The following is a 19875-nucleotide window of genomic DNA, read 5'->3' as shown; positions in this document are numbered from 1 at the left end:
CAGCATCCGGGGGGAGGCACCATCTGGTGCTGATGCTGGCAAGACAAAAAAACAAAACAAAACAAAAAAAACACTCCCCGAATCTTTAGGAAGAGTGCACCCAGATTCCCAAGAGATCCCTGGTGAATGCCCCTGACCTACTCAATCTGCAAAGGTGCATCCCAGGTTGCCCTTAGGCCACAGGGTGCTTTTGTATAAAATATAAAGAGGTTCTCCCTCTTGGATTTGTATAGTTATTAAGCTGGAAAATTGTTTTACCAAATATACAGGTCTAGGCTGTGATGTGAATGGTGACCCCCTAGGGTTGTGCAGTGCACAACCTGCACACCTCTACTAAACAGCCCTGGACACCACTCCCTCTTCAGTAGAGATAAAGTAGTGGGCCTTGCCCTCAGGGGCCAGGATCCCCCTCCGGGTCTGGACATCGTGCTCCCTGGTTGCTTCTAAGAGCCCGGCCTGATCTGGGAACAATCTTTGATGACACTGTAGTACACAGGGGTGGCCTCCTGGGGTGGGAGCTGGGGCCCGGCCCGCTGGCACTGAAACAGTCTGTGGAAGGCCTCCCGGAAGCGCTGGGACATAAGGGCGTAGATGACGGGGTTGACTGCACTGTTCAGGTAGACTCAAAGGTGGCAGAAGAGCAGGAAGCCGGGGTTGAGGTACGGCGGGCTCAGGAAGGAATTCACCACCACCAGAGTGCGGTAAGGCAGCCACAGCAGAGCGAAAACCAGCACCACCACAGCCAGCATCTTGGTGACCTACCAGGTAAGACAGGAAATAGAGGGACGCGTGGGTGGGTGCCGAGGGAGAATCCCGGGTTCCCAGCCTCTCTGCGGGCTTGGGAGGGGAAGAGGCCAAAAGAGCATCTGGGCCTTTGCGATTGGTGCCCTCATGCATCCCCCCGTCCCACCCCCCCATGATGCCTGTCCCATCCCCAGCTAGGACACTGCTGTGCCTCCTTCCAGACCCCACTCAAGCCATTTTCAGTAAGGGACACCCCCCCAACACCCCCAATCTACCCTTGAAGCCCTTGGACGGGTCGCCGTTTTTAGTAGCAGTAAATTCTCGAATCCACTGCCTTTATGGTGGGGGGACTTGAAGATTAAAGGAGTGAATATAGATAAAGAAAGCAGAACGGGGCCTGGCAGGCACTAAGTGGGACTGGAGCTGCGAACACAACCTCTACTACTACCATGACAAGTGCACAGAGTTCAGAGCCAGGAACAGCCAGGTTACGGTCCTGGTTCTACTGCTCACCAGCTGTTTAACTGGGACATACCTCTCTGTCCAGCTCAACCCCTTCTCCGCAACATCCTTGACCACGAACTCGCTGGTGGTGCTTTCAATGCCCCCCACTCCCCACTCCCCCTCCAGACTCTCCTTCCTGGCTTTGCCTTTGACCGCCCCCCTATGTCCCCCTCCCCCACCTCTCAGCACCCCCCTTCATTCTTGGCCAGCACTTCCCTAACAGTGGAGCTGAAGCAAAGCCTCCTAGAGGTGGTACCCCAGGAAAGAGGTTTCAAAAGATGCTCTAAATTCCAGAATGGAAAGACCACCAGGGAGCTCAGTCAATGGGAGACAGTGACACACCCAGGCCCGCCCACACCCACTCCTGGAGTCCTCAGTGACTCTTCCCGAGACCAAATCTTGGGTGGCAAAAAGTCACCTACTAGAGCTTAAATTGCTCCAGCACTCTGGGCGCCGCACTGGTTCTGCCTAGAAACCCCTGGATACATGGAATCGGCTCTCAGGAATACTGGAGAGATGACTTTCTCATCAAGGAGGAAGCTAGTTTGGAATGTTCCTGCCTAAGATTGCTTCTCAGAGTCCAGGAGTGTAAGTGACTCCTCCAAAGAGGCCTCGGCCCGCCTCAATCTATAAGCTTCAGTGCTGTGATATTCTCCAGGAACCAGAAACCTTAGGAATTCCCAAATCAGTCTTGACTCCTGATTTCACTAAATTCAGATTTAACTCTATTCCATTTTAGGTTCATTTGGGTGATTCCTACTAGATAGCAGGGGGCGGCGGGCTTTGGAGCCTGTCTGCCTTGGGTTCAGACCTTGGTTCTGGCACTTACCGTTCCTGTCACCTGGAACGACTCCTCCGTGACTCAGTTTCCTCATCTGTCAAACTGAGATGATAACCGCGCATACATCTTGGAGTAGTTACAGACACTCAATATACTAACTTGTATAAGACCAGTGCCTGGCGCAGAGCAGATTCTTGATAATCATTGACTACTACTATCAGCAGTAGTATTTTCCACTTTGTTCTCCTAGACATTCTGCTTTCATGCAGTGCCTCTCGCCTGTTGCTGTTGTACACGGCATTCTGCAAGGGCTCTCTTGGGCTTCAAAGAATGCTGTCTTTAGACTGCCCACAGTAAAAAAAAAAACACTGATGCTCAAAAAAAAAAAAAAAAAGAAAAAAAACAGTAATCAGAGGTACCCTACACTGAATACTTATTAAGTGCCAGGTTCATAATACCCACTACCATCCACGGAGGTGGATGGGCACTATAATGACAATGACTTTACAGAGTTGAAAATCAAGGCTCAGAGAGGTGAAGTGACTTACCCACGGCCACACAGCAAGATGTTAACAAAGCTGGGCCCTAGAAAGACCCTGTTAGGGAAGACTATTTTCACTAACCGAAGTTTCACCTAAAGCACAGGCCAGGTGGGGGCTTGAACCCAACCCTTTTAGGCTGAGCCGGAGAGTGGTAAACAGAGAAGTAAATAAGTGGTGGGAAGGTGGGAGGGGCATTTGTCTGGAGGGGAAGGTGATGATGGGCCTACAGCCAGAGAGTTCCCGTTCCATACTGGCTCAGCCTGGGTCCAGTCCCCTTTCCTCTAAAACCCACCTTGAGCTAACATGCTTGCAAGGAGGAGCTGTTTGAGGTAGCTGGAAGAGCCCCCCAACAGTGCACCCACCCCAGGAGGAAGGGAGATGGTGCAGATGGTCCTCGCTTGGCTCAGCAGTGACTCAGCAGGGGCGAGGTATCCTCCTCCCTCCCCCGCCCGCTGAAGTTGTGGGTGGCAGGCTGAGGATAAAGACCAGCTGGGCTCTGGGAGCCCTCCTTCCACCTGCATTCCTTGAATCCCCTTGCAAGACCACACTGCTGGAGTGTGGGTGGAGGATATAAGGAGTCCTGGACACTTCCTTCCATGTGTCACCTTTTCACTCCCTTGTCCCCTCTGAGCCTGTTCCTTTATCCATTAAGATAGGCGTGAGACCTCCCGGATGGGTTCAATAGCAGGAATGATCAAAGGACCAGGCACACCACGGAAAGTGCTCCCTAAGGGCTGGGTCTCTCTTGACCACACCCCAACCCATCCCCGTCTTATGCTGGCTGGTTCTCGGAGATCATGCAGGCAGTTTTAGGGTCAGATAGGGTAAAGGCTTAGGAAAGTCACTTCCCCTCTCTGAGTCTCAGTCTCCCGATCATTAGGAGAGTACCACCCTGGGTGTGGCCACTGGTCGTGAATGTTTAAAAACAACCAGTCTTAACTGAACATTTAGTTTGTGACATGGCTTCACAGAGGCTAAAGGCTTCACATGGTTAATCCCATTTCTCAGGACACTCCAATGTGGTGGGCGCTGTCATTACCCCATATAGCGGAGGAGGAAACTGAGGCTCAGAAAGGCAAAGTGGTAGCTCCAAAATCAAGCCTAGTAAGTGGCAGGACAGGGATTGACACTTGAGAAGTTTGACTCCAAAAGGGCCCAAGCTTCCCTCTGTCCATCTGCTGGCAGGGCATAGCGGTCCCAATGAAGACTGAGGTCTCCACCTGCTTCCGGGAGTTGAGGGCGCCTCTCTTGCCCCTGGAGGAGTAGCGCTGGTGGCCAGAGGGGCGACCCTGGTGCGCAGAGCGCGAGTGCCCCCGGTCTTCAGGCGGCAGCGGCCCCACAAAGAGGATGCGCGCTATGAGCAGGTAGAATGCGGTGGCCAGGCCCAAGAGCAGCGCATAGAAGAGCGCGAAGTCCAGGAAGTAGATGGGCAGGTATAGAGAGCGTGACACGCGGTAGCCACACTGCACCTGCACGCCGTCGGCGTACGCGGTCTCGCTTGTGTCCACCAGGAAGAACCAGAGGACGCAGTAGGCGCTTGTGCCCAGCCACACCGATGCGGCGATGCGCTTGGCCCTTGCCACCGTGCACAGAGTTTGGGCGCGCAGCGGGTGGCAGATGGCGAGGTAGCGCTCCACGGTGAACGCGGTGATGGAGCCTGTGGACGCGTTGATGCCCACGTACTGCAGGTAGGTGATGCCCAGGCAGCCTGCGTGGCCGAAGATCCAAACCCGGGTGGACGCCGCCTCCGCTACGGTGGGCACTCCCGCCGCCAGGAGCACCAGTAGGTCGGCGGCAGCCAGGCTCACCAAATAACAGTTGGTGGGTGTGACCATTTGGCGGCGCCGGAGCACCACCAGGACCACCATGGCGTTGCCCGCCACGCCGACGGCGCACACGAGGGGCACCAGGGTCAAGGTCACCACCTGTACAGCCAGCGGAGGCCGGGGCATGGTACCCAGGCCCGAAGCGTTCGCGCGCTCAGGGTGCTCGGTGCGGTTCTCCATGCGCGCGGCTCCGCGCTGCACCCTGAAGGCAGTGGCGAGCTGGGGGAATTACCCCCGCTGCAAAGGTGCCCTCCGGGGATCTGGAGACGCTCTCCGTGCCGGAAGTTGGGGGTCCGGCAGCTGCCTCCTGCCGAACAGGTTTCTCCAGCTCCGTGCAGGGTCTCACTGTCGCCGCTCAGGACGCTGGGGACTTGGAGGAATCAGGAGCAGGAACCGGGAGATAGGCGCGTGCTGCTCAGTTTCCAAGACGCCTTTTAAGTCTAAGTTGGCGCGATATTACCCGGGGTGAGGTTTACTGCAGGGGCGCGTTGCAGACTGGAGCGTGGCGCTCCCGGAGTGCACGGGGAGCCCAGATGCCGCCCCTTACGGACCGACTGCAGGCGTCCTCTCAGGTCTTACCTCCGCTCTCTAGGTTCGCGGGGCTCAGGACTCTGATCTGAGGCGTCCGGTCAAGGAAGCGCGGTGAGGTGTGGGGTCTCCGCCTCGCTAGCTTTTCCCTTTGCTCTGCTTTCGGGGACCACCCCGGGCGGGCTCCTCCGCGGAGTTAGCGTGTTACTCCACTGATACCGCTTGGCTGATTCTGGTTGACCGGGTCCTGCACCCGTTCTTTCCCACCGGCTCTTGCATGGCACCCTGGGCACTTGGGGTCGGGGTGGGGGGATGCAGGGTGAGGTGGGGAAGGGATGCTAAAGGCAGCAGTGGTATGGGCGCCCTGCTCGCATGCCTCTTTCTCTCCTCTGCAGGGGCGGCTCCGCGGGGCAGTGGGGGAGGAGTCGGCCAGCCGCCGGCTTCTGTACTCAATCCAGAAATCCTATCTTGCTTTCACTGGCAAAAACCTCAGCCCTGCTATTGACAAATGGCTAGCCGAGCCGAGGGCCAGAGCTGCGGGGAAACGGAAGATATCTTCCCATCTAGACTTGAGTCTCCTAAACTCTCGTCTCCTTGCTACTTTCCACATTCTCTTGCTAACCTTTGTCAGTCTTCTTTTCTTCCTCCTGCAGAAGATCTGGAAATTGGACATTCTTGGCGGGTGTGCCCCGCCCCCAGAAGGATCTCTCCCATCCTAAGACTGTGCCAGGGGCACTTGCCAGTCAGGGGCAAGACTGTGCCTTGTGAATCTTTCTAGCTCCGAGTCTGATAACAGAGGAGACACATCATAGTAGTTGAGTGAAGGAAAGAACTTGTTTCTTCACTAAAGAAAGCTTCTAGAGAAGGTGGGACCCACTGAGCTTCATAAAATGCACAAGAGCTGCTTTCTAGGGAGCCCAGCTCTGTACCTGAACAGAGCAGACCCTGTGGAGTTGTTTGCTGCTTCCGGTCCATCAATTATGCTCTATAAAAATGATTTTTCATCTGTGAGATGGGCTAATAATAATAGAACCCATCTCAGAGTGTCCTTGGGAGGCTTACATGAGGGACAAAGGAAAAAATCCATGCCAAGTGCTTAGCTGTGCTCCACTGGGCAGGGGGGAATGTATCAGTGATGACAGATGGTTAACATGTTTCCTTCCCACACCCCCCCTTATGGATGAGCCCAAACTCTCAGTCTACAGATCTGATAAATGGCCAAGAAATGAATGATGGGGAACTTGGCAGGGCCGTATCTTGGGGGCACCAGCCAGGGTCCAGGACGTCCCCGATTGTCAGTCTTCGTAATGAACGATGATAGTGTATATGAAGCAGCTTTTGCCTGGTGAGGCTCTGTGTGCTTTACACGTACTAATTCATTTTACACTGGCAACATCCTCTGGGGAACATTATTACTAGATTCCCAGCTTTACAGATGAAGACACCGAGGCCTAGAGCAGTGAAACGATTTGCTCAAGGATACATAGGTTAGTACGGTGGGAGGCTACCAGCAGTTTAGCCCAGTAGTGTGGCCATGGAGTCCCCATTCTTACACATCCCACGCACATACCATACGACCTCTCTGCCCTATACTGTTCTCTGGGATCTCCAGCAAGAACAATAGCAAAGCAGCCTACTCAGAGCCAAACACCCTGCTATATTCACTACCTTTATTTCCCCCAGCCCTGGCCAGGCAGGTACTATTAGTCCCATTTTATAGATGAGGAAACTGAGGTCCAGAGAGGAAGGATTTCCAATGCGATGCAGATAGTCAGGGACCAAGCAGGAAGCAGAACTCCAAAACTCTCCTTGTCCCCACCCCAACCCCAGCCGTCCCTTACTCAGCTCTTTCCAAGGAACCAAATGTGAGTTAAGCCCCAGGGTTCTTCCTCCCCAGTCCAGGGAGAGGCGGTCCTCCCTGAGCGTGGTCCAGAGCAATCCTTTTAGCCATATTAACTGCAAAGCGGCTCCATGGGCTTCTCTCCCTCTAAGTCTGCCAGCTCAGCTCTCTCTCCTGCCTAACTGAGCTGTTCAGTTGCCAGCAGCAAAGGGCAATACTTGGCAGTGAACTAAGTACATCTCAAGTGGCATTCTTTATTTTCCCATACCCTACCTCATCTCTAGTCTTCTTCATCTTACTAAAGGCATCTTAGTAATGCCACTGGTTGCTAAAACATCCACCCAGTTGTTCAAACCAAATATTCAGGAATTATGTCTCTCCCTCACTGCTGACATCCCATACTTACAGAAGTTCCTCAGTTCTACCCAAAAATGTACCTCAAATTAATGCACCTTTCACCATATGCCCTGGACCAGCACTTTCCTCCATCCCGAACCTCTTGATAGGACAACTGCAGTTGCTTCCCGGGTTCTCTGCTCCATTCTTGCTCCTGACTCTATGGCCCATTCCTCATACACTATCAAGTGATCTCTTAAAAATGCAAGCCACTCTCCTGCTGACAGCCTTCAATGGCATTGCTTTGCACTTAAAATGAATTCCAACTCCTTCTGCAAGCCCTAGAATGCCCTGTAGGATGCGGCCCCTCCCCACCTCTCCCTCTTACTCATGATGCCTCAGACAGAGCCCCCAACCTTCTGTCTGGCTAACAATGGCGCAATGGTTGGATAGTGTCCCCTCAAAGGAAGCAGGATGGGTGACTTTGGCCCCAGGTCTCCTGGGAGTCATCGCAGGTGTACCCGGGAGCCCTCTGCTGCCAGACGGTGGCCATGCTATCACCAGGAGGAAACCCTTTCCCTCTCCGGTCATCACTGCAGGAGGAAGCCCCCCTGAGGACTGGGCATTGGGTCTGTGGGTGGGCAGCTTCACGGAGCACTTCCAACAGCTGGCTTCCTCCAGATGGCGAGTGAAGGGACAGAGACCCTGAGAGAGGCTGGGGTGCCACCAAGTCACCCAGTCCTCAGCCAGAGAGCTGAGATTTGCCTATCACTCTGGCTGACTCAAACAACATTGCCACGCTATAGAGATTATTGGCATTGCTCCTTCCCCTGCTTCCTGGAGGAGCATCCCAAGAATGCAAGCAGTAGATCGCGTCCTCCACCGGGTCCTCCCCAGCTGACCTCAGAGTGGCTCCTGCTCTTTGAAAGCCGAAGGCTCCTCCTGGCTCCTCAAGCTGCCCGCAGCAGAGCGTGTTTTCCAAGCGCTCCAGGGAGGTGGCCCATGTGCTCTTTTGCAATGTGACTGCACCACTTCCAGTCAAGAGGTGGGGTCCTTGAGTCTGGGCGGGTTCTGTGAGTCCTTTGGTGGAGGTGATGCTGACCAGTTCCAGGGGTGACTCCTAAGTGGCCTGGCAGCATCTGCTTCCCATTTCTCAGAGCCCCAGGTTGCTGGGGGACGTTCAAGCTGCTCTGTCCAGACCACGTAAGGAGCACTGTGGCCCCCAACACTGAGTGGAGAGTCCGTTGTGGATGGCCAGTGCAGTTGAGCCTTCAAAGGTCCCCAGCCCCGGTCCCCCTCTACCTGCGCTGATACAAGAGACTGCACACGAGAACCACCCGGCGAAGCCCAGTCAACCCATGGAACGGTGCAAAATAGTAATAAGAGGTCACCCTCCAATCCTTCTATGTGGGCGTCTCCAACATGGAAGCTTGCTTCATCCAAGCATGCAAGCTGAGATGGTAAGAGAGCCTGTTACCAAGATGGGAGTAGCAGTTTCAGGAACCTGATCACAGAAATGACACCCCCTCATTTTCCCGTAGTCTGTGAGCTGGGAGGACGTTCAAGGGGAGACTCACACAAGGGTATGAATGTCAGGATCCACTGGGAGTCATTGGGGGCCATCTTGGATGTCTGTCTGTCAAACCAGCTAGCATGCACCTAAAGGCTACAACCTCATAAATAAGTTAATAAGTAAGTTCCCACATAATTCAGGAAGTTCTACATCTAGTCAAGGAAGCTGTCTGATGTACACCAAGAAGCATGGCCAAGGATGTCCACGGCAGCATTGTTTACCATAACAAAAATCGGAAACCACCTGAACATCTATCTATCTACCAGAGGGGTGAAATGCTAAACAATTCATGACATATCAATGCTGTCCAACAATTAGAAAGAACGAGGTAGCGCGGAGACATATCGCTGAATGAAGAGACAGGCAGCGGAACTGTACATTTCACATTGCATCACCCAGAACAACACACAGCCTTACACATGTCTATGTTCTATTTACACATACTTACATGTGTAGACAGATATCCAAAGGGCACCCACCCAGCAGATAACAGCGGTTGTGTCTGTGGGCTAGGGAGGCAGATACGTGTGCAGTGGTCAAAGGAGACATTACTCTTATTTGTTAAGACCATAGGCTCTGGAAGCCAGACCACCTGGATTTAAGTTCTGGCTCTGCAGCTGATCGGCTGTGTGACCTCAGGCAAAACACTTAACCTCTCTGAATCTCCATTTTGTCACTCTAAAAGGAGAAGCATAATACCATCTATCTCATATACTTTTGTGAGGTTTTTTTTTTTTTTAAAGATTTGTTTATTTCTCATATAGTGAGAAATAGAGTACAAGCAGGAGGAGGGGCAGAGGGGGAAAGAGAGAGAGAGAGAGAGACTCTCAAGCAGACTCCAATGCTGGGCTCGATCCCAGAACCCTGAGATCATGACCTGAGCTGAAACCAAGAGTCAGGTGCTTAAACGACTGCCACACCCAGATGCCCCCTTCTGTGAGGTTTCAATAACATGATGTACATAGAGCTTTCCACGGAGTTTGGGGCACATCTAAAGGTGCGTAGAGCCAGCCTGCACCAGCTCCCGAGAGCCAGTTGTGGGCATCTCTGCCCCGCTCCCAGCGCCCTCCCAGCACATCACAAGCACCCAACAAACACTAGCTATTATTATCTTCTCTGCTCTAATTTTTGTAAGGACGAGGATTCACGGGTTACTTGTGCAATTTAAGAAAATGTGTGGGTGACTCACCATCTAAACAAGCCACAGGGCAGCTTTGTGGGAACGGGAGCTGGAGTGGGACTGGGTGTCAGGTGAGGCCGATGATGGCCCTCAGGGAGGGGCGCAAACACCCTTTGCGGAGTGGGCGGAGAGGTGGTGGGAGTGTGGGTCAGCTCCCTGCGGCTCGTGACTCACAGGCACGGGCTGCTCAAGTTGAAACACTTGCCTGGGAATATATATCCTCCTGCTCTGTGGCTTTCCCTTTGGCCACCAATCTGGCTCACAGCAGGCTGCTTCCAGTACCTAACCATTCCCTTCTGCAAGCCCCAGATCTTCAGGAAGGAGCTGAGGACAGAGAGCACTCAGTCCTACCTCCAGGGACCTGGACTTTGATCGGATTTTTACTGAGGGTTTACTCGGTACCAGGCACTGCTTCAGGTACCGGAAATACTGTGGAGGACCAGACACAGAGTATGGAGCTCACACTCTTGCGGGACGATATATGAAACTGACAGCAAGTAACAAAGAGATAGCTAAAATCTAGAAATGCATACATAAGCTAATAAAGGATATGGATAAGAGTATTTACAGAGGCGAGATAACAATTTGATATGGTAGATTGGGGTCAGCAAACATTTTAGTTAAAGAGCCAGATAGTAAATATTTCAGATTTTAGGGGGCCGCGCAGTCCCTGTCTCAAATCTGCCATCAGCGGAAGCAGCCAGAGACAATACTTAAACTAATGGGTGTGGGGCAACATTCCAATAAAATTCTGCTCACAAAACCAGGCAGCAGGCCAGATTTGGCTCACAGATTGTAGCTTGTCCACTCCTGTGATGGAATGAAACTGTCTGGGATGGGACCATATGAGGTGGAGTGGTCAGAGAACGCTTCTCTGAGGAGGTGACAGTTGAGCTAATCCCCGAAGGACGCAAAGAAGCTTTCCATGCCAAGACTTGAAAGAAGTGCGTTCCAGGATGTGGGGACAGCAAGAGCAGTGTCCCGAGGTACAAACCAACCCGGAGTGTCTGAGGAGTTTAAGCCCATGCAGCCCGGGCATAGTGAGGGAGGGAGAGATTGGCTTGAGCTGGGCTTTGTGACCCACGGCGCATCATTGTCCATCAGGGTCCTGGCAGGAAAGAGATGGTAGTCTTAAAGGGGAAATGAAAGAGAGTTTAATGAAGGTGCAGAGGGGGAGGCTTGGTAAAGGGAAGGACGGTGAGGATCTCAGAGACGAACACCTGTGGAAACTGTACCGTTCCAGAACCCAGGGGCATCTACAACCACCGTGGGAGGCCGGGCACCCAGCCAGACCGCAGCTGTGGCTGCCCCTGATGGAGGGTGGCCTCTACCAAGTAGCCCAGAGGGGCTGCAGGAGCAAATATCCTGACATCTCTCTCCTCTCCCATTTTGAAGATTTTATTTATTTATTTGTCAGAGAAAGAGAGAGAGAGAGTGCACACAAGCAGGGGGAGCAGCAGGCACGGCAGGCAGAGGGAGAAGCAGGGTCCCTGACAAGCAAGGAGCCCGATACGGGACTTAATCCCAGGACCCTGAGATCATGACCTAAGCCGAAGGCAGTGGCCTAACCAACTGAGCCACCCAGGCGTCCCTCCTCTCGCACTTTGGATCGCTAGCCAGTACCTCCCATTGGCTGAGCCCAACTAGAACTCAGAGGCCGGGGGAGCCAGGGTGATACAGTTCACGGAGGTAAGAATTCCTGGGCTAGAGCAGGGCAGAGAATGATCTGGAGGGGACAACAGGGAATACCAAGCCCACAGGGCAGAGAGCTGCGGTTTTACTAGAATTTCGATGGGGAGGCAGTTGCTGGATAAAATATGGATGGCTTTGTCCCATTTGAATTTCAGATAAGCGACAAATACAGGTTTAGAATAAGTTTGTTTAGTATAAGAATGTCCCAAGGGTGTACTTAGACTAAATCTGTATTTGTTATTTATCTGAAATTCAAACGGAATGGGTGTCATGTATTTTTATTTGCTAACTCTTGGCAACCCTGGATGGGAAAGCCCCAGCGGAATTTGAAACAAAAGAGTAACATAATCGAATTTAGGATTTAATAAATACTCCGTTTATAAAATCAAGAAAATTTTAGACGGCTAAATGTAAGAGGATTTGGGGGATGTATGAGTAAGTTCCAGGAGCATTTAGATACATTCACTAAGTAAAGTTTCCATACACTAGGGAAAGCAGTGTATGCAGAAGAGAGCCCAGGCTGACCCCCAGCTTCCTGGGGGGAGGGGGGAACCTCGGGCTGTCTCTGCCCTTGCTGGTCTTCACTGTGCGGAGGCCTTTACTGCTTCTTCAAGCCTGCTGTGCCCAGTATCACATTCCTTCCTTTCCACAGCCACACATGGAAAGTAGGTCTCGTGGGTGGTTTTTAGGTCAGTCACTATGCAGGTGTAGAAACGGGGGCTCAGAGAGGTGAAGTCATTTACCCGAGGTCACATAGAAGGCAGCAGGAAGACCAAGGTCTGTGCGGCTCCCAGACTCTTAACCCTCTGCCGCGTGCTCTCGGTTCCTTCCAGTGGCCAGCGTGTGGTCGGCCTGTCTATCCAAGCTGGGTGCATGCTGGTAGACCGGGGTCTGAGAGCAGGAAGGAGGCCCCAGGGGCGGCCGCTGGCCTCCGTGCCTCTCATATCTGCGCTGGAGCCGGGCGTGCAGGTGGTGGACTCTCCTTGCCTCCTGGGCGGAGAAGAAGGAGGCGGCGATGGTGTGCCGCAGGCGCCGGGCATAGGTCTCCAGCAGGACGGTGGCTCCAGCCACCAGCTGCAGGGCCCCGGCAGTCAGGCAGGCAGTAGTGTGGGGGCTCCGGGCGGGCAGCAGCGGGCAGCCCGGGGAGGTGAAGCGGAGCTCCCACTGGAAGGAGTTGTGAGCGGAGAGGTAGAGGCTCTCCGGAGGTGGCTGGTTGAAGAGGAAGAAGATGAAACCAAGGACTGTGTATGTGGCCTTCAAAGAGGAGAAAAAGACCAGGTCAACAGACGGACACTGCGGCCATTCCCTGTCCCCCACCCCCTGTGGCCGCCTGCCCCCTCTACAAAACGGGCACAGAAGTAGCCCAGCCTCCGGCCTCCTGGGCACTGATGAGCCGCACACGACATCAGGAACCAGCCGCACACGACATCAGGAACCAGAAGCAGACTTTCTGGCAAACAAAAAGCACGGTGCAAACGCTATTTTTATTATCACGTTCGGAACAGAACGCTTTGGAGAAAACAAATGGGTGCTGTGGGTATTTTCTCTTTGCTAAGCCCTTAGCGAATACTTTAGATGTCTTTCTCATCACATATGCACGCTCCTCTGAGGTTGAGCCCAGAATGCCTCACTGAAAAGATGGGCAGCCTAAAGTCACACAACGATGTGGCCAGGCCAGGGGGTCTGTCCCAGCCAAGGCAGGTCCCAATATCCTGCTTCTAAGAATTAGGCTCTGCTCTTCCCTCAGGGTGTACAGTAGCAGGTGTGGGGAGGCAGGGAGGTCAGAGGTTGACCATTCAAACTTTGGAGCTAGACCTTTTCGGTTGGATCCTTGGTTCTGGCCAGGGCCCGCTTCTCTGCTGGGCTCCGCTCAAGGGGGCTCATGGAAATATTTTATTTTCTTTTAAAATCAGAATAAAGAAACAAACTTAAAAGTTGAAGAATACGTTTCATACAGTCCCTGATGCAACTATCAGCTTCCGTCAACTTCTCTGGCACAGCCACGGGCCTCTATGTAGACAAAAGACACGGCTGTGTTCTAAGAAAACTCAGTTTACGAAACTAGGAAGCCCGCGGGGTTTGGCGCAGGGGCCACAGTTGGCAAACTCCTGATCTAGATCTTTCGTAAGCCCTCCTCCCCTCTGATGCATTCAGCCGTGAGTTGTTCAGCGTGGTGACGTGACTGGACCTCTCCTGGGTGCTTTCACAGGGGACCACATGTTAAGACTCACAATAAGCCGGGAGGCTGAGGAGGGTCCGTCCAGTTCATACAAGTGGGGAAAATGAAGCTAGGACACCTTGCCACTTAGGAAAAGAGCGACCTGGGGGGTCAAATTCTTTTCAAGCCATTGGGTATCTAGGTCCTCATCTGCCATAGGGGTGAGAATGGGACCCACTGCACTGAGCGGTACTGGGAACGAAACGAGCCTGTCTGCCAATGCCCCAGGGTTCCCCTAGCTTCTCCAAGGACTGGGACTTGGAGGCAAATAATATTAAATTGCAAATCAAGCGGTTAACACACCCCGCCCCTTGCTACAAGGAAATGACTCTACTCCCGGCACCGGCACTGGCACTGCACTTACGTCATACTCGACCGTGAGCGTGATGGGCGCGGCAGGCAGTTTCTGAGCCCAGTCCACGGCCGCCTGAGCCAGCAGAAAGGCCACGTGGTCTGTGGCCACCATCACAGCTGTGACCATCAGGAACAGCGAGAGCAGCCCCAACCTCAGGAGACAACTCAGCAGCTCCCCCTGGGACAGCCTTGGCCGGGCGGCCCAGAGCAGCCAGGCTGGTGGGGAGGCCACCAAGTACGTGGCCTGGGTCTCCGCCAGCTGCCAAGCCAGCTGCCGGGTCACGTAGATGTTGTCAAACCGCAGATCGGTCAGGTAGCGATGGAGATACCAGCCCGAGTCCAGCAGGAGGCCCAGCATAAAGAGCCCGGTGACCACCTGCTGGGTCCCGAGCACGGCTGCCCGGGCCAGGGACTCCAGGCCAGAGAAGTCCTCCAGCACCTGCCGGGTGACCCTGAGCATATGAAGCTGGAACACGGAGCCGTTGCCCTGGGCCTGCAGGGTCAAGCCGTGGCTGCCCGCGTGCCTGGCAGGGCCCAGAGCCCTGGACGCTGCGTGAAGCTGGCGAGTGGTATTGAGAAGACTCTCCAGGGAGCCCTCTGTGACGCATCTCAGCACCTGTCCCGCTGCGCCCATGTTGGCTAAGACATTGGGCACCACGGCGACACCCAGGGTGGCTGTGCTCCAGGAGAGGAGCAGGCGGCGGCCCTGCTCCGTGCCCAGGGTAGGGATGTTGAGTGCAAACAGGCAGCGGGCGGGGGGCACCAGGCCCAGCACTAGGAAGACCAGGAGGCCCCAGACGGTGGACACTGTGGCGGAGGGTCCCGGAGGGTAAAGCAGCGAGGACACCAGCCAGTGGTGGGTCAGACCCGCGGCAGCGACAGCCAGGGAACTGCACAGCAGGAGCTGGGTCAGCAGGTGGCCACAGCTGGTTGGGACCGGCTGAGAGAAGGCGACCCAGGCAGCCTGCAGGGGGTGGAGGGCCTTGGAGAGCAGCAAGTGCCAGGACTTGCACCTGCACACAAGGAGATGGGGGGGGGCACTTTCAGGAGGATGAGGGGTTGGATGTTGGCTCAATGCCCCTGATCCTCAAAACCCTTCCGTTGCTAACGGGCTGCTTAGTCCCAGCGGTTGGCGCTCTTCCCCCATGGGTCAGCCCCAGCAGCTCACCCCAAACCCACAGGACCCAAGCTGAGCTAGTCAGAAGCTGCCCCAGGATCAGCCTCCCTGGGCTCATTAGGGAAGAGCCCAGTTCCGGGGGATGTGAGGATGGATGTTGGGGCTGCCTGTGTCCATATTTCCAGGTTTGGGAGGACGCCTCACCCCGGAGAATGAAAGAATCGTGGAGAGAGAGAGAAGTACAGATGAGGGAGAATAAGAAAGAGACAAAATTTGGGAGAGAGAGAGACACCGTTTCCCCTGAATTCACAGTCGTGGCTGGCTTCCTGTGTGACCTTGGACATTCCTTCTCTGTGGACCTCAGGGTCTCCTCTCTGATTCAGAGGCGTGGGGAGTGGATCTGCTGAACACTCAGGAACTTTTCCAGTCTGTTGTCCTTGTATTTATTAAACAACCACTATATGCTCACCATTGGAGAAACAGGAACGAATGGGAACGAGAATCCCTGTCCTCCTTGAACCTGCGTGAAAGAGGGATGGCAGAGGAATTAGTGAGAAGAGGTTGGGTTCTGGATACGTTATGTTGGAGGAGCCAACACAACAGTCAGTCTGATTGGCTGCGGGAGTGAGAGGAAGTGGGAGGTCAAGGATGACCTTGAGGTTTGGTGCATGCGCCACTGAATCCCCCAGGTGTTATCCGAGATGGGAAATAAATGACATGTAAAATCATTGATTTATAGATGATGTTAAAGCCACGGGGCAGGAGGAGACTCCTTGGGACGCTGTGTTGGCGGGGAGGAGAGACACTGGAGGGCAGAGCCCTCGCCCCAGGCTGGGAGGCAAGAAGGAGGCTGGGGAAGCCAGGCCAGTACAATGTTCCAGCAAGAGGGGAGTGGCCACGTATGTCAAAGGCTGCTGAAGGTCAACGAGCTGAGGACCAAGCAATGACTATTGGATTTACCCACGGGGAGGTCCCCTGGGGACTGCCCAAGGGCAGCTTGGTGGCACCTCGAGCCAAAACCTAACTAGAGGGGGCCCGGGAGAGATAGGAAGGAGTAGAATGTGAGACATGAGTGAGCCAAGTCATGTTTGCAGTAAAGGTGTGCAGACAGGGTGCCACGGCCACTGGTCAGGTGGGACCCTAAGTTTGCAGGTGGGAAAGCCAATCAAGAGGGGGGCGCCGATGAAGGGGAGGCCCCCTGGAGTGATCTTTCATGCAGAGGCAGCGGGTAAGATGGGCAGCGCAAAAGGGGGGAGTGTGATGGGCAAAGTGTGGGTGCCTATGTCTCCCACGACGCACGACAGAGCCGTGGTTTTTCTGACGCACGACAGAGCCATGGTGAAGGCACAGCCTCCAGACCGCCTGGGTTCAAATCTCTGCTTCACCACTCACCATCTGTGCGACCTTGGTCAAGTTGCTTAATCTCTCTGTGCCTCAGTTTTCTTGTTTCTCTAAGACATGTAACTCCTGTCTGTAACAGGAGGGAATAGAAGAAGCCCCTCGGAGGGTCGCTCTATGTCTGGGAGAGAATGAGGAGCAGGTCAGAGGTTATCTGTCACGAAAGCGTCAATACCTCAAGGGGAGGGATGTGGTCTCTTTTGCTCACTGATGTAGCCCAGGTGCTTGGAAGAGAGTCCGGCATGTAGCTCCCTAAATACTTGTAGGCTGTGGTAGGATTGCTTCTGTTTGCTCAGGGCGGCGGGAAAGCGAGGTCGGCAGATGGAGAGCGAGCTGGAGGAAGCAGTAGAACCTTGAAGAGGGAGGAGAGGTTGGAAAATAGTTGTGCAGGAGGTTGGAAGAGTTAATGAACCAGGCCAATGCCATCCGAGCTGGGCAGCACCAAGGACCCATTTGTGGTCAGAGATGATGAATTATGGCCTTTCTGGCCCCTGAGGGCATCTTTGTTTAGGATGGAAACCTCTACCTATTGTATAATGAGTATTTGGGACACGGTAGCCGTTAAAAGAATAGCAAAGAATACAGCGGATAGGGGAAGGGAAGCCATCTGTAAGCCATACTGGAGGCCAAGGCTGGGGGGAGTGTTGGGAATGACAAGGAAAGCCACTGCCATCTGCTGAGTGCTTACTCTGAACCCAGTATGATGGCAAGCCCTGTGTGTGCATTTTCTCATTCAATTTTTTTTTTTAAGATTTTTAAAATTTGTTATAGAGAGAGATCGCGTAAGCAGGGGGAGCGGCAGGCAGAGGGAGAGGGAGAAGCGACCTCCCCTGCAGAGCAGGGAGCCTGATGTGGGGCTCGATCCCTAGACCTTGGGATCGTGACCCGAGCTGAAGGGAGATGCTTAATGACTGAACCACCCAGGCGTCCCTCAGTTCAACTATCTTGTAGGCATTGTTACTACTCTCATTCACAGATGGGGAAACTGAGGCTCAAAGAGGTGGCGTTTACCCAAGGTCACACAGCTGGGGAATGGCAGAGTTTGAGGCTAGGCTCATACCCGTGGTGGCTGACCACTGACCGCTTTCTTGCCTGTGGTCCCAGGGTCCAGGGTCTGCAGACCTACCTGGTCCTGGCGAGGTGCTCAGCTGTCTCCCACAGGGCCCTCATGTTTCCTGAATGGCCGTGGATCTGGATCAGAGCAGGCAGGCTCGAGCCGTGCTGGCAGGTGGAGAGGAAGTGAGGCAAACTGTATTCTCTAGAACTTGGGGGAAACCCTGTTGCTTCTGCTTTTTGGCCCTTAATTAAGCCCTCCTGGTGGCTTTGCCCTGCCCCCCTGGGCCCACCTCCCGGGGGTTGGGCAAGCTGCCTCATCGCCTTCCTGCGGCAGGCAGGGGTGGGTGGAAGTGTGGGAGGAAAGAGCCTTTTCCAAGCAGTTAATCTGTGATCCTGAGAGCAGGAAGGGAGAATGTTCCCATTTCACAGAGGAAGAAACTGAGGCTCAGAAAGCCCTCCTGCTTATTAGTGGTAGTGTCAGGGCTAGAACTCTGCTTGGCTTCCCCTCACCCTCCCCTTCCACAGTTGTGTGCCCCAAGAGGAGGCTGATCCCCAACTCTGAGCGGTGGGAACGCACAGGAGATCATTGGACCTCCGCTCTTTCAAGCATAGTGGCTCTGGTCCCCTCTCTAGCTGGCTTTCTGTCGTTAGCTCTGTCCCTCCTTACCTGTGTGACCTTGAGGAGGCGAGCCCATCAGTTCCCTCCTTTTAAAAGAGAGGAATGATCATAACAGTTAACATTTATGGCACACTTGGCCAGTATCAGACATGCTTCTCAACAGCTCTATTTGAATTCCCTGAATGTTTATTTCCAACAACCGTTTGTGGTAGGTATTGCTACTTCCACTCTTCAGTGCAGAAAACTGAGACCCAGAGAATTAACTAGAGCCATGATTTATAGCCAACAGTCGTGCCCCAAAGTGGACTGGTCAGCCGCTGGGCTCTACTGGTGCGGAGGGAAGGGTTCACAAGGCTCGTGTTACCTTCCCATGCATCTGGCACTGCAAACAGCAGGCGCTTAATAAGTGTGAGGTCCCTGCGTGTGCGCTCTGCTGCAGTCATCGCCTGGCAGGTAACACCTCTGGGCTGTTGGAAAGCCGGTCCCTATCTGGAAGCAGACACTACACCCCAGCATCTCTGTGCTCTCTCACTGCCAGTAAGCTGCCTCCTCCGGGAGCCTTCTGCTGTGCCCCCAGGCCTCCACCCTGCAGGACGGATGGCCCAGCGAGGAAGGGAACACCTAGGTGGTGTTCCAGACTCCCCATCCTTTCCCTTTTAAGGACATGTTGCCTGGGTCACTTGCTCAGGTCTGAAGGAGGGTATTCTGTGGCCCAGAGAGGGGAAGTGACATTCTCACAGTCACACAATCCAATGAGACACACCTGCGACCCTCAGAGGGCCTGATATCCTTTCCCAGATCCCAAACCCCTCCAGGAAGCCAGGTCAGACACCGAGTCTGCAAAGAACTGAGCACCCAGAGTAGACGGGGAGCAGGAAACCTGGGCGCCTGCAGAGGCCAGCCAGTTAAGGCAAAGAGCAGAGCAGACCACACAGAAACAGCATGAAGTGCCACGTGGAGACCCCCTCGAAAAGGACAGCTTCTACTCTGCTCTGGGTGAGAGTTGAAGCCCCTCGAAAAGAGGTCCAACATTACCAGACCTTCCAGTTTTTCCAAAGATGCCAGTCATTCCCTTTTTAATGTAAAAGTTGCCAAGTTTTTAAAGCCCCCATTTAAAAAAAAGACCTCTGGGCAGGCCAATCGGAACAAGTCTGTGGGCCAAAGCCAGCACGAGGACCGTCAACTTCCAGCCTCTGCGGGAATCCTTGGTAGGGCTGGTGCTAGGGAGCTGGCTAGCTGCCCCTCTGAACCTCGGGGGCTCTGGGCCGGGGGGAGTACATCTGTATGTGAACGCCAGCTTTGCCACTTACTATGCTGTGTGACCTTGGACGAGACACTGTCCTTCTCTGAACTTGTGTGGGCTCTGCTCTCACGAAAAGACTAATACCTGCCTCTTAGGATTGTTTGAGGATTCAGTGGAATAAGTTAGGTAGAGCACCCAGTAAGTACATAAATACTCCTGCTCCGCTTTCTCCCACCCGGGCTGACAGCTCTGCCTAAGGGAGCCCCTGGTAGCTCAGGCCTGAGCCTCTGGTGAATGTGTAAGATTTGGGAGTTCAGTGGCACA

At 54.0% G+C, this 19875-nt stretch overlaps 2 protein-coding genes across 2 annotated transcripts; both read right to left on the bottom strand.

Annotated features, from left to right (window-relative positions):
- Positions 1-443: 443 nt before the first annotated feature.
- Positions 444-4523, bottom strand: LOC111141338 (thyrotropin-releasing hormone receptor-like). The gene is given in 2 exon segments (XM_022493801.1): positions 444-758; positions 3792-4523. Coding segments are annotated over 2 exon segments (1047 nt in total).
- A 7382-nt stretch (positions 4524-11905) lies between these two features.
- On the bottom strand, positions 11906-17878 carry LOC111141842 (osteoclast stimulatory transmembrane protein). The gene is given in 4 exon segments (XM_022494680.1): positions 11906-12800; positions 14129-15131; positions 15705-15755; positions 17760-17878. Coding segments are annotated over 4 exon segments (1662 nt in total). The 5' UTR covers positions 17804-17878; the 3' UTR covers positions 11906-12236.
- Positions 17879-19875: the final 1997 nt, after the last annotated feature.

The sequence above is a fragment of the Enhydra lutris genome, unplaced genomic scaffold, assembly GCF_002288905.1.
Source record: "Enhydra lutris kenyoni isolate GAN:26980312 unplaced genomic scaffold, ASM228890v2 scaffoldscaffold6, whole genome shotgun sequence".
Classification (NCBI taxonomy): Eukaryota; Metazoa; Chordata; class Mammalia; order Carnivora; family Mustelidae; genus Enhydra; species Enhydra lutris.
The sequence above is the reverse complement of the archived record's forward strand: the minus strand, read 5'-3'. Positions and strand labels throughout refer to the sequence as shown.